At 46.5% G+C, this 16,814-nt stretch overlaps 1 protein-coding gene across 2 annotated transcripts in view; it reads left to right on the top strand.

The window, feature by feature from the left end:
• Positions 1-1,978: 1,978 nt before the first annotated feature.
• LOC120836810 (TNF receptor-associated factor 4) overlaps positions 1,979-16,814 on the top strand; it is a 73,109-nt gene continuing 58,273 nt past the window's right edge. The window contains exon 1 of one of the 2 annotated variants that reach the window (XM_040205885.3): positions 1,979-2,196. In XM_040205885.3, coding sequence (XP_040061819.1) covers positions 2,086-2,196 — 111 coding nt within the window. In that variant the 5' untranslated portion in view covers positions 1,979-2,085. The remainder of the gene's footprint in view (positions 2,197-16,814) is intronic. The other variant, XM_040205886.3, reaches the window with a different exon arrangement.

Genomic DNA, 16,814 nt, shown 5'->3' with positions numbered 1-16,814 from the left:
CCCTATTGTCTGCCATGAGCAACAGTTTTGACGGTGCGAAACAAAGCTGATGAACGCTTTCGTCAGCACGCGCTGAGCGCGAGGTCAGCGCTTTGCTTGTAGCGCTCCGCTGCATGTGTGAACAGGCCTTAATGAATACCCTGAAGAGTTAAACTTAGTCCCTGATGCCCTGCTGTAGGGATCAAAAGCACTCCTTTTAACGGTTCAAAACTTTGACCTCAAGGGATCAATGGAAAGGGACTAAACAAAAAAGGATGGACTAAACCGGGGTTTTGCCGTGTTTGGGGGATCACTCTCAGTGCCATCGAATTAGTCCCCAAAAACGACGAAGTACTAGTCCTTTTTTTTAAGAGTGTGTATGTGGGAATATGTGTATTATTCAGTTTTAGTTGCTAGTCCAGCGGTGTGTCTGCTTTTTTGGTCGTCTGTGTGTGTGTGTCCTTCAAACGTTCAGCTGGCATTTTAACAAGCATGAACCAACACTCAGCTTCAAGCCGTCACAATGCATACTGCAGTGCTAACGTTTTCCATCTAAGTTACTGCCTCACAAGGACCTAGTTCATTGCACTGGTAGTTTTTTTTTCTTTGTTTCTTATTACAGTTTTTTAACTGCAAAAAAAAAAAAAAAAACTTACGTGAAAAACCAGCGATCGTGTGCCATATGTGTTCGCCATTGGTAGTTTCACTTGGGCGCGGCCATAATCCGATTATGACGGCTTAGCAAGGCGTCGTAATCAGATTATGACGCGCCCAAGCGCACCCCAATGAGAAAGATCTCGGCGCCCTGAGGCCGTACTTGCAGTCTTGGAAAGCGAATACTATTTAAGCAAGATAAAAAGGGATAGAGTTTTGAGGTACTAAGTTTGTTTTGTTTTGTTGTTTTAAGTTTACTCGTACTCAACGCAAAAAAAGCGTTTCAAACTTTGGAGAAAAAAAAAATTGGCATGGCAAAAAGGTAATATACTAACCTGCGCTGTCAGGTACTCAGCACACACTCCTACTAATTAAATGTGAGCGATAACTATGCGAGGATACTCTTCCATGTCGCCTCATCATTCGTTCCGGTTATTTGCGTACCTGAACAAAGCGTCAACGTGGACATAAACGAATTTTTTTTTTCTTCTGATTTGTGTAGTTTCAAGCATAGGCCACGGGATACGGACCACGAAGATAGATTCAGTTAAAACTAACCAACGACCAAATAACCAACCAACTAACGTGGTGGATGCGAGACCAGCCAGAAAGAGGAAAGGTTTCTGGGATTTTTATAAAATACTTGCCTAAACTTCGTAGCAAAATAAGAAAATTGTAGTAAAGTTACGAATTTGGTTCTTCCTGTCTCCTGTCCCCTACCCCCTGTTTCTGTCTCTCCTTAGGAGCGTATACAAAAGGCCAGTGCAAGCGGTTCATCTCACCAGTTTGCATAAGCCCGTATTCTTCGCGCGCTCTCGCATTTACGACGTGCGCGAATGCAACGGAAACTTTAGCGAATGAACGCACTTCCTCCAGATGTCGCCACTAGCGCGCCAAACCTTCTTTTCATCTCTGTGACTCTCAACCGGGCAAAAACACACCCGTGACGTCAACGCTCATAGGGTTTTAAAGCGGACCAAGGGTAAGTGAGAGCTTGCGCGAGTCACGAAAATGAACGCTGCGGGATTGTTTACATCTTCCGCTGCTATGGCCTGTAGCGTGGCGGCCTTGCTTTTCTTTTCTGCTCCGTTTCACCTCGGGACGGACCGTAGCGGACTCTACAAACCATCAGATCCAATCAAATGTTGTATAAGTGTCACGTGACATTAGAAATTACAAAAAAGCTCAAATACGTGCGAGGTGCATGTTACACCTAAAGTTCGGAGCGCTGGATTGGTTGGAACATCTGGTAAGGTCCACAGCGGTCCACCATGAGGTGGAGCGGAGCTACAGGAGGAACGACTCCAACGAGAGGAACCGCTCTCTCTCTCTCCCGGCCGGACGCGGGACGGGCCGTTCAAGTTTGTTATTTGGGTTCGGAGGACCGGCAGATGCGGAGGTGCTCGACTGTGCGCGGCTGTCGCTCTCCGAGGAATCCGCCGTCGGAAGTCCATGATGCCGTCCCGTCGGGCGGTCGTTGACGATCACCTCATCCTGCCGGTCAGGCCGCCGTCCGCCAAGCGATGCCCCGTCTGCAAGGCGTTCGGATCAGAACGGATGCAGGTGAGGAATAACCGCGGGACGTTTCAATTTCTCGCTTTGACAGTTGCACTCTGCATTTCACGGACAGGTACCCCTCTTGCGCAACGACCTCGGACTGGTTTTTTGTTGACATCGAATTTGCGGGCCGCTCATACGTGATTCTGCGAGCGCGATTATTTATGAGGGTGGCACGCGTTTGACTCTCGGAGTGACTCATTCTCCGAGAAGAGAGGGAAAGGGTGGTTGGGGACCCACAGACACTTCGGTATTGTTTAATTGGATCGAACTGGCAGCGCGTCAAATATGTTTACACGGTATACTTCGATACTTACCGCTTACAATTATTCTGAACGCGCCCTTTGCACACTCGCGACGTTTACACATTCGGAACGATTCACAGACTTTGCGCATATTCGCTTGTTTCTTGACGGTGTAATCGTACGAGCCTCGTGCTTGCATCACACAGCGGACTGGACTACCTCCGCGACTTGCAGAGACTTGCAGAGACTTGTTCGCCACAATTAATTATAACGTCCGCGTTCTTTTCTCTCCGGGCCGGTTCTTTGCTCGAAAGACACGAGAAACCCATTGTGCTGGGACCCGTCGTTATGTCCGTGTTGTGTCGGCGGTGCCCGTCAAACCCTCCCAAAACTTAAAAAAAGAAAAAAAATGGGGTACAGATTTGACACTTGGATAGGCAGTGATCATAACAGCAACTCCACAACGTGTGTTGTCTCGCATTGTTTCTTTCCGGTTTCTGCGCGGAAAAACAAATCTGCCACCGGAAGCATTCTTCGTCTAGCCTTTAAACAATTCAAGAGATGATAAACTTTGCAGCGTGTTCGGTTATCACATAAAAGACAAGATTTTCGCTGAAGACATGATGGCAGAATTACTTGCGAACAGGCCTCAAGGATATATGTCGGAAACATGTTTGCTTCGTACATTTGTATGTTTCGAACAGTCTGAGACAGTATCTGCCAGGGTAGAAACCCTGGCAGATACTGCGAGGGAAACCCTGGGCTTGGGGGAAAAGAAAACATGATTTTTTTATTATGTCAGTTTTATTTTATTTATATCAGATTAATGTGATTTAAATCGCCGTAGCCATAAAATAGTGCTTTTTAATCACCATAGACACTCCATTTCTAAACACGACAGATTGATTGATCATACCGTCCGATCACTGAAAACAATTTCTTGCTGGATGATTCCTCGATTTAAATTCAAAACAAATGCTCATCGAGAGAGATTTAAATACAAAACAAACGCACATAGGAAATAATTTGATTCATTTCGTCATAGTAAACCCGATCTGATTTATATAACGATTTAAATCATCTTGATCTTTATTTCCCACCCCGCATCTGCACATTGTCTTTTGTCTGGTGTCTTAGCATGCAGTGCGACGACGGGTTTCGCTGGTTAGGAAGAGGGGCCATGGCGGAATGTCCCTGAACGGAAGAAAGTCTTCGGAGGAAAGACCGACCGACGCAAGGCGCTCAAGGGACAGTCTGTCCTTGTTTTTCGAGCCGCAAGCTGTGCGTGACTTACTTCCGGTCGTGAGACAAGCTGGGCTGTCTCGCGTGACAATGTTGACACCAGCTGCCTGGCCCGTGCAGCCGGCCGCCATATTGGGGAAAATGGGTTCTGGCACAAAGATTCGCCTTTAGTTTTCTCCTTCCCTTTTTTTTTTTTTCTTCTTCTTCTTTTCTTCATCCAACTCCGGAAGACGTTTATGTCGTGCATCTGCAGCCTCATTAGGAGAGAGAGAGTGCGTTTGTGAGAGAGAGAGAGAGAGAGAGAGAGCTAGTAAGGAACGTTGGGGGTTGCACGCAAGCAGGAATATGAGCGCTCTATTCTTTTTTCAATTTCATTTCGTTTTGTTGTCCTCCGTTTAGTGCTCATTCTTTTGGAGAGCAATTAGCTCGCTCGCTGTGTTCTAATGGAATTCGCGGTTGGAGACAAAAATAGCGAGTGTGACCTTGCGTAAGTTCAGACTCTCCGGATGCGCCTAATGATTGTTGGCCGTGAAAGAATTTTTTGTGCATTTCGAGAAGGCGCGACGTACGCAGTTTTTTCTTTTTTTTGTGTGTGTGTGTGTGTGTGGGGGGGGGGGGGGGGAAGATTGATGTGTCGTTGATTTTAGAGTGCCGGTTCAAAACGCGTCACAACTAACACAAACGAGGAGCAAACTTTTTTTTTTTTTTTTTTTTCGAAACTGAATGGCTCTGGTACAAACTACGAGGACGGTGGAATGTCCGCACACGAATAATCAAAATGGGTAACAAAATTTCGTTTTCGACGCTACCGTGTATGAGTAGAATGCGAAAAATCGCCGATGTCCTGTTCTGCACTTTCACGCAGAGTTCATGCATAGATTACGTAGCTTTATTAGCGTCACTATGTAATACGGAATAGTATTTTTTTTTTTTTTTACTTTTCGGATTTGTTTACAGAAAGCCGTGAAAGTTACACTTATCCGGTTTGCGCAGGTGAGTTATACGACCAGGGGGACATTATGTGGATGGATAATGTTTGCGATAAGTCGGCTAACTAATTAAAATTCGTTCATTAACTTTTTAAGTAGTGAAAATAGGCATATGGTTACAATTAGAAACTTACCGAGCGTCATTGAAAACCACTAAGTCAACTCTTTTTAGAACGACTTGAAGCTCGTGCGACACTCGGGGGCGCGCCAAAGTTACCACTCATGAAGCAGGCGCAAAGCTAGCAGTTCCGCCACTGCTACCTTTGCTTTATTATTAATATTAATAATAATAATGGATCCGCCTACTGTCTACTATTGGATCAAAATCACCGAAGTACAAACTACATCATCTTCTGAATACACACATTTTGGCAGACTTGGTAGAAGGATTCCTTACCAGGAAACTTCTAGAAACAAAGAGCGCCATTAGGAAAAACGGGGGGGGGGGGGGGGGGGGGTTAAAACACTAGCAAGTAATTTTAGTATTTAAAAAGCTCATTAGATTACTCTTGCGATCACTTCCCAACAAAAGGTACTCAAATAATAACAAAATTAATCGAAAAAGTAATTGATTAGTTTTAACAACTACCACACAAGCCTGCCCAAAACAACAAGCAGGTCCCCACTTTAATACACAAACACATGCAAAAAAAAGAAAGAAAAAAAGGACGAGAGCAATGCAAACAAAAGAAATCTAGATAGGAACCAACATATACTCAATTCAGAAAATAGCGACAAGCGCTTCGTGTAAACAGCGAATTCGCTGAATAAGTCCATCGGATTGTCAAGATTAAGAAACGACTGTACGCGTGTTAGCGGTGACGAAAAAATACCATGGTATGAACACAAAGTGCACAATCAATTCTAGTCGAAGGAGGTCACATATATAGGACACGAATATTCGTCACCTAAAATCATACTAGTTTCCACGATCCCATTAACTAGCTTGAACAAAAACGTTAGATCACGCTCTACTACTTACTACGGAAGATAAAACAGGAAAATGTTGCGACTCACTTGAGAACGGACACCTCAAGCTCAAAATTTTCCTACTTCGTTTGAGGGAGAGAGAGAGCAGGAGAGAGCCCTGTTTGTAAACAAACAAGCGCCGCGGGGGGTTAACTGCGAACCTCCCTACGTTTTATATCCTTGTCGCTCTTCCTCTTTCTTCGCTGAGGAATGGAGGATACTCCTTGAGACCGGAGACGCCGGCGGGGGACATATTGGTCGGCTTCCGTGCCGCCATCGCCAGACGCGCGCCCACACGTGTCTGCGTCCGCCGAGCACGGAGCACGCTGGAGCGGAAACTCGCCGCGTGGGCGCTCCCTCCCTTCCGCCCACATCTGTTGGAGGGGGGCCCTGCAATGTCCTCGCCGTGGCATTCGATTATAAGGCCCAAACTTCGTAGTCTCGGCATGCGCCGTATAGGAGGGCATTTCCCCTGCCCACCTCGAAGCAGAAGACAGAACGGTGTTGTGTACGGTACCAGGACAAAAGTTCACCCGCTGGGTTTCGGGGTTTCATCCCGCCTACTCCGAGATATCGAGCGACGGCGTGGGTGGCGCAGTCCCGACCGATCAGCTATGGAGTGGGTCGAAAGTTGTCTGGAAGCTGGAACGAAATACCATAGAGGTTCGCCGAAACTACCGAGGAGTCCCGATGTTTCCCTCACCAATCCCCGTATTTCTTCGTCGTTTCTTTGTCCAGAATTGGTTCGCTATTTTAAAGGGCTCTTTGCGCGCATGCGTAATGCCTACCACGGGCTGCTTATTAGATGATCGTGTCACGAGCCGGCGTATACTGATCCCCCGTGGTGATTTTTATAACCCTTTTCGGAGATGTATACCCTCTTGAACACTTAGAAAATGACGGACAAAAATGTGCATGTTTGAAATGCTCGGAGTACTAGCCTGTGGCTCTGTGCGGTGCTGTTGGTGGGAGGGCTGGCAGCGAGCTGTTCTATACCTCCATGGTAACTTTACCCGAATATGCAGTTTCAGACTTGCATGTTGCGGGGCATATAATGTTCCGCCATACTACAGTACCTTCTTCGGACGTTCCAAAATCGGCATGGGTCTCTCGATAAGAAGCCCGTCAAAAAACCAAATTGGTACGCGGTTTAAACCTCATCATTCCAAGTCCACAGATCCACGTGATATCCAAGACCACGAAGAACATTGGAAGATGAAACGATAAAAAAGACGGAATAGCTTCGAGGCTCCGGCACGCCATCTTGCTACTAAACGAGTCCTTCCGAAACGCGAACACCGAAAGCGATTCAGGTATACGCGCGCCTTTCCCCGTCGGCTCCGGGCGCCGCCATTGAGGCCAGGACCGTTAGCCGAGCTTTCCCGTTCACCGATCGTCTTGAATCGCGTTCCTCGCAACGAGGCGGATGTGCCCACGCTGGTCGACCTTCCACACTTACCGAGCGCGCGAACAACGGCTGCTGCAGCGGCATCATGGAAGGGTCAGCGGCGTGTGTGTGTGTACCGTGTGTACGTGATCTCGATCTCTTCTTTCTCTTCCCGCTCGTCGTCTCTGTGCCGGAGCTACTTTTTGTTTGCCATCGTGTCACGATTTCTCACGCCCGACTTCTCTACGCGGATGCCGCGGCACGCCGATAGCGCTGAGTGTACTGTTAGGAAAGCGAGCTCGGTCGAGGAGGGTCAAACGGTTAAACAAGTGCCTCGTGCGTACAGCCCGAGACCACAACAACACTAGGAATGCTGCGAACCTTCCCATGTTCCAGTTCGACCTGCTTCGACTTTTGCGAACTTCTATCTCTAGGTTCGACAAAAAATCGACTAAAATTCAACTTCAAAGCGCTTCTGCGAAAAAAATAAAAGCAATTTGATGTTATTTGGCGGGGAAGAAAACTGCAGTATTTGTTTTGTATAGTAAGCTACATACTTTTGCCTTTATATTGTGTAAACATTTGTACCAGTTTTATAAAACCTAGGTTGATTAAATATTTATTATTTCTTTTAAAAACTTGCGTAAAAGTCGGGCAACACTGTTCATAAGTCGAACTTTGTCGAACCTTTCTAGAACTGTGATGGCTCGCCGAACCAGTCAAACCTTATGGTGCTCGACAAAAGTTCGCCAGATCCCTGCCATATCTTGGACTTTTTCGTCACCGAGAGACCTCCGTCCGCCGTACGCGCGAAAGATTTCGCGGCAGGACGATGGACCTTTCCGTGGCCCTCGTGACTTTCTCACGGAAGGCTTTGGGCTATCCTGTGTGCGTCCTCGGCCGAAGGGCGGGCTGATGGATCGGACTGGTCTCCCTTCCCTCTCCTCCTTGTTCGTCGAAGAGAAAGCGTGGCTTGGGCTTGAGAGACAAGATGCCACCGCGGAATGAATGCCGATGACGCTCGGTCCGGTCCGCGTATTAAAACGAGTTCCTTCGACGAGGCGCTCTTCTTGGAAACTTGCCTGTGGCAAAGGGATCAGCTGCACCCGCCCACTTCTTTGTTGGTGGCTTTCGTTGTTGTTACGATGAGAAGCGGGCACAGAGAATTATGCGTGAGCGAGTAATTAGTTTTTATGGACGGATGTCCAAAACCTTAGTGAGAAGCCGCCAAGTCTGTTTCTCTCGGACGGATTGCGCGCTGATTGATTGCCACATGGATCAAAGTCCGTCGTGGTTTGTGGGGTTGGAGGTTTCCAAGCCACCTCCTCTCTGGTACACTTTGTCGGTATGTGCGTCGATGGTATGCTGCCGATCCACAGCCATATTCAATTTCTTGAATTCTTACGCCGCGCTAAAGTCGTTGAAGGAGTCAGTCAAGGCAGCTGTCATTAGGCTTTTCTAAGAATGCCATCCGCGGCACCATGTCGACTTCATTCTTCTTGTGGCTCTCCCTACAATAAAAACAGCTATCGATCGAAATAACACAGCGTTTGTGTGAATATAGTATTGGCATGTATCCCGCTATTTCCTTTCAGGCATGACATCGATTTGAAAAGTGAGCAGAAGAATAAATCAGAAAGACATGTAGGCCAATAAGTATGCGCAGAAACTGCATTACATGATTACAGCTACGACTACGAGGTACACGCCCTAAAGATTGGCTGTGCGTCTCCTTCTCTACAGAATGTGAAGCGCCATGCAACCGCCGAATCATTGTTCATAATTTATAACTGAGCGCGTTTAGCCTGGGCACCGCGTATACACGGATGAACTCGTTTATAGAGCAGAGAAGCATTTATACGCCTGCTCCGTAGTCTTTGGCATTATGTCAGAAACACGAGTTGAAAGTTCACTGATTTGATGATTGGTTGATGGTTGAAAGGTTAGCCTGGAAGTTTGATTCCCATATAGGTCAGTGGTACACAGGCGCTGGATCACTGATCACACGAAATGTAACGCTCAGTATGAGAAGTGTTCCAAAGCAGATAACATTTCAAAGATGTCTGCTACGCTGAATCTGACAGTGTTCCAAAGCAGGTAACATTTTGATGATATTTCCTACGCTTCGATCGTAATTTGCCAGAACGTGCATCGGTCAGCACTTCGGGAGCTTCGCGAGTAAATTCTTGCGATAATATTTTGGCACTGTAGTAGATAGATTGTTTTAAAACTACATGTTTTTTTTTTTTTTTGTATCCCCCGCGAGGTGTACCAAAGTCCACTTTGTGTAACCGACCTGGAACGTTTTGATCACCGCAGAACCCTGAGCAACGCTTGACCGCCAAGTCATCTTCACAGCAAAAATCTTCTGTATAACCCGTGTTTTTTATTGTAATCTTTTTGTTTGTTTGTGTGTGTGTGTGAACGGCTTTTGATAACGAGCCGCCTTGCGAAACCCCGCATCCATGAAGGATGGTACGGCGCGGTCCCACCACGTAACTCCTGGACATCCGGTCACACCGAGCTTCCGGCGCGCGCGGTAATACGTCTCTGGTCACCGCGCCGCGAGATGTTGGTACGTAACGAGCGCAGGAAGCGGATTCATCATCGAGAGAGCGAGAAGAAATCCGCCGCCGTGCAGAAACAACGACCGCACAGAAAAGCAGGGCGACAAGCAAGGTCCTGCCTGGGCGGGAAAGAAGGGCCCGGTCTGCCGGCCGCAGCCGCTAAGAGCTGCAGCTGCAATTAGCTGCGGACTGCAGAGTTCAGGGACGGGCAAGACAATCGACGCCCAGCCGACCGTGCAATCTCGTCCCCGCGCATGGACCTCGCGGCCCGTCGCTGCCACGGCGACGCCGTCTTTTGCGGTTACCTCAGCAGCGCCGGACATTCTTGCGGATGTACCCTTAGCCCTTGTTAGAAGATCTGGGGTCTTCTTCCACGGTGTTACGGCTCTCAAGGACAGGTCGAGAAATTAAGCGTGCGAAGTAGCTGCGTGTAATGTAATTGTGAAACCGTTTATGGAGATAAAGAGGGTCGCACACAATGGGAATACGAGTACATGCGGAGTGTGAGACACGGACGTGGTACGCGTCCGGAGTTAGTAGTTGACGCTTGTGGTTTCTGAGTAGTAGGTTGCAGAAAGAGGGACTATATATAGTGTGGATGACGAGACTGTGGGACACAGAAGCGAGTAGTTGAGGGATTATCGCTTAGAATAATTCCTTTGGAGAATCTTTCTATCGACTGTATTTCCTCCTGTCCTGTCGCTCGATGTATCCAGCAGTTCCGTATGTGTGCATTGTTATGTGTACGCCCGTATTGTCCCCTGTTCTGACTACACTGTTGTTCGATATACCCGCTAAAAAAAAATTGGGGTGTGTCTATGTTTATACAGCCTAGAACTTATCTGCCTCAACGGGCGACTTGTCTCCCAGCTGTAGATGAGAAAATTTAGCCAGTGCAGTACAACCGCTAGCCTGGGGTCTTTAACATGCACCACGCAGTAGTGATACACGACGGTACGATGCTCATCCAGATTCAAACGGGCAGGATCCCTGGGTTCTACAGCGCGGGCTTTCGCACCACGTTCTCCGAGCTGATGTGCGCAAGCCCACTCGGCCACCGATACCCCAATACTGTTTACATACCACGCATTATGCGAGTTAAAGTGGTTTAATGGTGATGTTCTCTACGTGACCTCGAGGGCTGTAGATTGTCTAAAGGTATGCTAGGTGTCCGCTGGTTAAAGTGGCGTGCATAAAAAATAGTCCCCTAAAGATCTGTTCTCACGGAACGAGCCTCCATCCGGTTTTTGCTGTGAACGAAAAGACAAATATCCGCTTGGCATGCGCGCCTACGGTGAGGCGGATCTGCTGCTGTCCACGATAAGATACCTGCTCTAGATGAGGGGCCACGCAGTCGGAGAAATTAAATTACGGTTTAACGTCATGACGGACACCACTGAAGTTTTGGGGTATACAGCCACCATGGCAGTGGAACTTTTGTCGTGGTATACACATAGTTTGCATGCCAAGCAGTATAAACGGAAAGCACGCATTTCTCATTGTATTAGATGTTACATCCCCCTTTAAATTAGCGCGCTTGTAATTCACCGGTAGGCATGCCGTGATGAACAATCGTTGCTATGAATTCAAAATGGCTCAGCTGACGATTAATGTTGTTGAAAATGTATTTAGTTGGATCTGCGGTTAACGGTGATTTAACAGAATGGATCAGTAAGTGTATTGTAACAGGCGTCATGTACACTTCGCGTCGTGACTTAGGTTGTGAAGCAATTTATGAATGGTGACTATTAGGAAGGAATTCTGCGGAGTTCGGTTCATTGCTTCCGCGCCGGGTGGCTCTGACAGATGGCTTGCGGGAGAATGTATGCGTGCCAGATGTTCATCGGACATTTATATAAAAGACAAATCTATAAATATAATATGACGTAATGCGTTACCCAGCAGCCCATCACCGCGGCAATGATCACGATAAAGTGCACATAGTATCGTATGGAGACGGACGCGGCAAATTGTATTTGTGGCCACAATGAGGTATTGGGTATGCATGCAAGTATAATCAATCGTCGAATCTGCGGTTAATCGTCGATCCGCCTCGCCTGCCGAGATGCGTTCTCACGCCTGCATGTGTACTAGGGCTATGCATTTGATCGGTTTACCTTCCGACTAGTCGATAACCTTTCACCGGGATTGATTTTTTTTAACCGATTCATCGGTTCCATTTTGACAAACAAAGAAGTAAAAAAATCGACGCTGTCGCAACGCAGACGTGGACCTGTACAACCGTATGAAGGTAAACTGTAGGTGAAAGTTTGACTTAAAGTCGACTGTAGGGGCGAGATTTGTAAGACCGAACAAGTAGAGAAGGTCATGCGTGGCCCAGCCACTTGTTAACGCAGTTGGGACTGTTGCCAACAATCCAAGGAGTTCGCTGTTGCCGGAGAATATCAACGAACCTCTTCGCCTCTGCAGCGGCTGAGGTAATAATTATTTCTGATTGTGGGCATATCTTTTGACTCTTCTCAACTACACATCAAGGTTGATTTAAAATCTAAAATTGTGCATTGCGCCCTTTATCATATATTCAGCAAAGGTGACAAGAAGCATTTATTTTTACTTTAAAAAAGTTAAAAAATGGACGAAATCGATTGATCGATTTATTAATCGATTGAAGGGTGTCGATTAATCGGTTTAAACTTATTAATCGACGCCCAACCCAAATATGTGTATTGCTCCTCCCCAGTGCACTCGGAACGATAATCATTTTGATTTCTTTGATGGGCCTCTAGTCATTGAGAAAGGCCAATGGTATTGCGCTCCAGTGTGACCATGCATGTTCGAGTGGCAAAAGGAGTGAATGTTCCTTCTTCGCTACTTCGAGTCCGTGATCATCGAATGGAGACACGGTTCGGCTTCCATAATGGCCAATTTTTATGGTCATGGGCTCGAGTCATCTTATGATCACTCAGCAGCCAATCATATTTCAGCATTAAGCTGATGAGAACGCCCGACAACCGGTCGTGCGAAGTAAAAATAAAATAAAATCATTAATGTAATAAGCTGAGTTATGCGTTTTCTAAGCTCTCAGTGCGAAAACTATAGCACACGAAGGTGTGGGGCTTTGGAAAAGTGATTTTTGTCGCAAATTTACGAAAATGAGTGTAGCTTTCTGCCTTTTCACCGCAGCTTTTAAGCCTCTTCGCGACGGCTTAGTCGGTCGCCGTAAGTCGCCACAAGAGGCTTAAACGCTGGTCTTGTGTCAGTCGCAATATCTTGTTTCAAAAGAAATAGAGTAAGTCAGATTAATTTTATTTAAATCAAAATTATCTTAAGTTACATCACCCTTTCTACAAAACAACAACAAAACAATTTTTTTCATTTTTTATTACATTTTTTTAGGCACGACTTGCAGATTGATTCTTTGATCCACTCAATGATTCAGAGCAGTGTGGAAGAGAAATTTACTGTAAAGTTAATACTTCAAGAAAATTGAAACAGATGCCACTTTTGAGCGTAAATATGCGAAGACTTCGTAAAAATATCTTCCGGATTAGTTCTCCGATAGACAAATGTGTAATAAAAATAAAACATATTTGTGATTATTTATGCGGAGAAGGTTTGATTTAAATAGTCAGAGTAAAACTAGTGAGATTTAAATCACAATTTCATCTTATTTGTGTATATCTACACTGGTAACAATCAATTCAATAATTCCCTGGTGGATAAAGCCGAGGCTTTAACAACATCTGCGCACAGTGCGTGCTATAATAAACATTGCCAGCCCAAGCAGGCGATTGGTGAATGTGACGAACATTGGTGTAGCATAGGCAGCACGGGCCGGCGAAGGAATGCCTTATTGCGTGTCCTGCAAGCCTCCAGCAGCCGGATGAGCGGGCTCCGAAAACGCTGTTGGTACGTAAGCTTCTACGATACACATGTATTGGGGTCACCATCTAATTTAGTAAAAGTAGGAAAATCATTTCATAGGCCCTTTAAGGGAAGACAAGTCACGGGGGCGCTCCGAGTAAGCGACGGACAAATACGCACGTTTAAAAGCATCTCGAAGACGTTTTCGTGGATCGGTGGGGAAAATGTGTAAACGTTGCAAACGCCACCGTGTATTTTGTGTTTTTTTTTTAAATTTGATTTCATTTAATTGGCTCGTAACCTCGCAAAATTTGATGTTTATTTCAACGCCGCGGTGGTACATGACAGGCTTTCCTGTGCATGTGATTGTATTGCATGTACGTTTAGACAGCTGAAAGTTTGTCGACCCGAGTGGCTGTCCGGTGTCTTGAGGAGAAACACAGCCAGTGCTGCCTGGGGTCTTTTAACGTTCATCACGCAGGGGTAAGGATTGAACCCAGAATCCCTGTGCTCTGCAGCAGAAGCTTGCGCTCCACGTATACCTCAAGCATATATGCTTCATTTTCGAATATGTGAACACTTTAGGTCTCTTGTGAACAGGTGCTCGTTTTTTATACATTTCCTTTGCATCATTTTTTTTTTTTTTTTCATTCTCGCTGATTAAAAGTGTTGGAGGTGCGTGCAGGGCCACTTTACTGGGATTATATTGTTTATGAAAACCAACTATACGACGGATCAAGGCCGCCACGCTACGGTATACTTAGCGTGGCGGGAACGATTCCTTCGCAATGGCCGTTTTCCTATCCTCACTCCGACGAGTGTTGTCCAAGTGAAAGTGACAGGTCCGAACAAGGACAGCCCGCAGTAGGTAGCCGAAGACACCGCGACCAAATCCAGAGCTGCACGCCAGGGCCGAGCACGTCTTGGCCGTGTCCAGCGAAGCGTGCAGTCGTCCTAGCGTTGAGTCATCCCAACGTCCAGACTGTTTTATATATATATATGGAGAGAGAGATGTCGCGAACTTCTGTAAAATCTCGAGTTTCGATTGGTTCAACGAACCTTCGATGTTAGCATAATTCGACGAAGTTCGACTCGGGGCCAGCGTTGTCCGACGTGCGCGCAAAAAGTTCGATTTTTGGGGCGAAAAAAATTAATGTATAAAATAGGTTTCTGAAATGACGACCAATTTTCACAGAATATAAAAGTAAGCATATGTTCTTTTAATGCATTTCTTTTACGTGAAGTGTTGGGCCAACATTTTCAACATAGTATATTGCGCTCTTCTGCCAGGTCGTTAGCGCGCTGACGAGTTTCGCGCACGCGCAGAAAAGGCGAGCTTATATCCGTCGAACTTTGTGATAGAAGTTTCGAAAGAGGCGAACCTGGTTGCGAACTCTATCTTCGTGGCATTTTCGCAACATCCCTAGCCCCAACAACAACAGTGTCCGCGTCTGTATCGTCCACACATCACGCGGTGTCGGAACGCTGCGGGAGGGACGCGCGCCGTCATCAAGCGGGCCCTTCTGCCCGTGTCCAGTCACCTGCATCCACCCCTGCGGTCTTCCGCCCAACGGCCGACGCTTTCCCCGCTCTCCGAAGCGACTGCAGCGAAAAAAGGCGCTGAACCGCGAACTCGCTCGACCGAAACGTCCCACCTGTGCGACCAGGGTCGCGCTGTCTGTGGAAGCAGGGAGATACCCGCTGTCCTTCCTTTCATTTTTGCCCTCACGACTGTCGTTCGTGGAGAGGCTGCGCCTGTTCTTCTTTCTGCTATCGGCGTCGAAAGAAACGTGGGGTGGCGCCGACAATCGGCGACGGGCGTACACGGGAGAGGCCGCGGCTGACTGCGCGATCCTAAGTTGTAACCCTTTCGAGCCCCTGCTTGTCACTCGTGTGTCCGCGCTGAAAGCATTCGTGAGGCCGATAATCTTTAAACCTTAAGAAATGTTTTTATTGCGTTTTCCTCGAAAAAACAAAACAAAAAACAACGTATATGCACGCGCACTAAAAAATAAAAAATATAATTGGGAACGTTGTTGGGTTTATCCATAGCCTCCTCTATCCGTATAGAGGAGGCTATGGTTTATCAAGACGCGGACATACTCCCGGGCTAAAAAGCTGACCTTCCGTCGAATAAACGTCTGCGTGTGACTTTTTTTTTTTTTTTTTTTGTGTCTTTTGTTTTATTTGGCGATATTAGTCAGCTAGACAACAAAAGTATGTCCTTACATTCCTCACAAAAAACAAAAACAAAAAAAGTGGTAAACGGCGTGGTCAACTCGTGACTGATTACAGCTTGCGTCTGCAGGACTGTATCGTTAAGTTACTGAAACGACACATCTGATAGTTATTTAGAACACGTTATTTTACACTTCGTCGTGGACAGCTTGAAGCGAAACGGATTTTCGTTTTTAGACTCTGGCCTGCTGCTAAACGAACTCACTGACGGCTGAAGAAATCCACGCTCTTCGACGTTTTTTATCGGCAGCTCCAGCAAATTCATTGGCTGCGTCGCGATGATAGGATGCCCAGTGTTGGCCACGCTTTGGGTGTTTTTAAATTCAAAATCAAATATCACTTTTTTTCTTCTTTCTTTTTTTTTTAGGATGAAAGTGAAGGGAGGTAGAGAAATAAGCAACTCGGGTGTTGCTTCACAAATCCCTGCCTCCCCCCCCCCCCCCCTTTGCAGCAGAGAACCAGCATGATTATGCACAATATTTCCAGTAATGACACAAACACACGCAAATATATAAAGAAGTATAGCTGTTGACCTAAAAAAAAAACGATAAATTAATCTAGGTTTTCGCTATTCACAATAATCATAGAAATCTCATTAACAAATATCAAACGAACATTTTTTTCTAGTTTCACTCGAGACATCTGTTATATATAAATATATATACTATATATATAAAGAACCGGAGTACTATACGTCGCAACTTCCGAGCACCTGACTATCAGAGCAGACGATCTACGTCTTTACCCAAAATACGTCTTCGCCAGGGCGAGTTTTCCCTGTGTCTCACTGATCGTTTCCAGAGCAACGCCGAGCTGCATTCGATTGTGTAGCAGCTGAACCTAGAGAGCAGAACAGGGCATCAGCGTCGCTTTTGTGATATACGGTCCCTGGTCCGTGCGGGGGCGGCGAGCATTATGCGATGAAAATCGCACACTCCGTAGCCCAAACAAAACAGGTAAAGGACGCAGCACGCTATTACAACGCGTTCGAAAAAAAAAAAAAAAAGTAAAGGATAGGAGGCTATCGTGCCATGATGGGATTTGGATGACCCGGCAAAGCCCCGCCTCCTCCCATGTTTGGGGGTCCTGTCGCATGCGGCGACTCTGCCGGTTTACGACAAATTATATACGCGCTACACTATCATCAAAAACGGAGATGGGG

The sequence above is a fragment of the Ixodes scapularis genome, unplaced genomic scaffold, assembly GCF_016920785.2.
Source record: "Ixodes scapularis isolate PalLabHiFi unplaced genomic scaffold, ASM1692078v2 PGA_scaffold1__304_contigs__length_218370807, whole genome shotgun sequence".
NCBI lineage: Eukaryota > Metazoa > Arthropoda > Arachnida > Ixodida > Ixodidae > Ixodes > Ixodes scapularis.
This window is presented reverse-complemented; position numbering and strand designations above follow the sequence as displayed.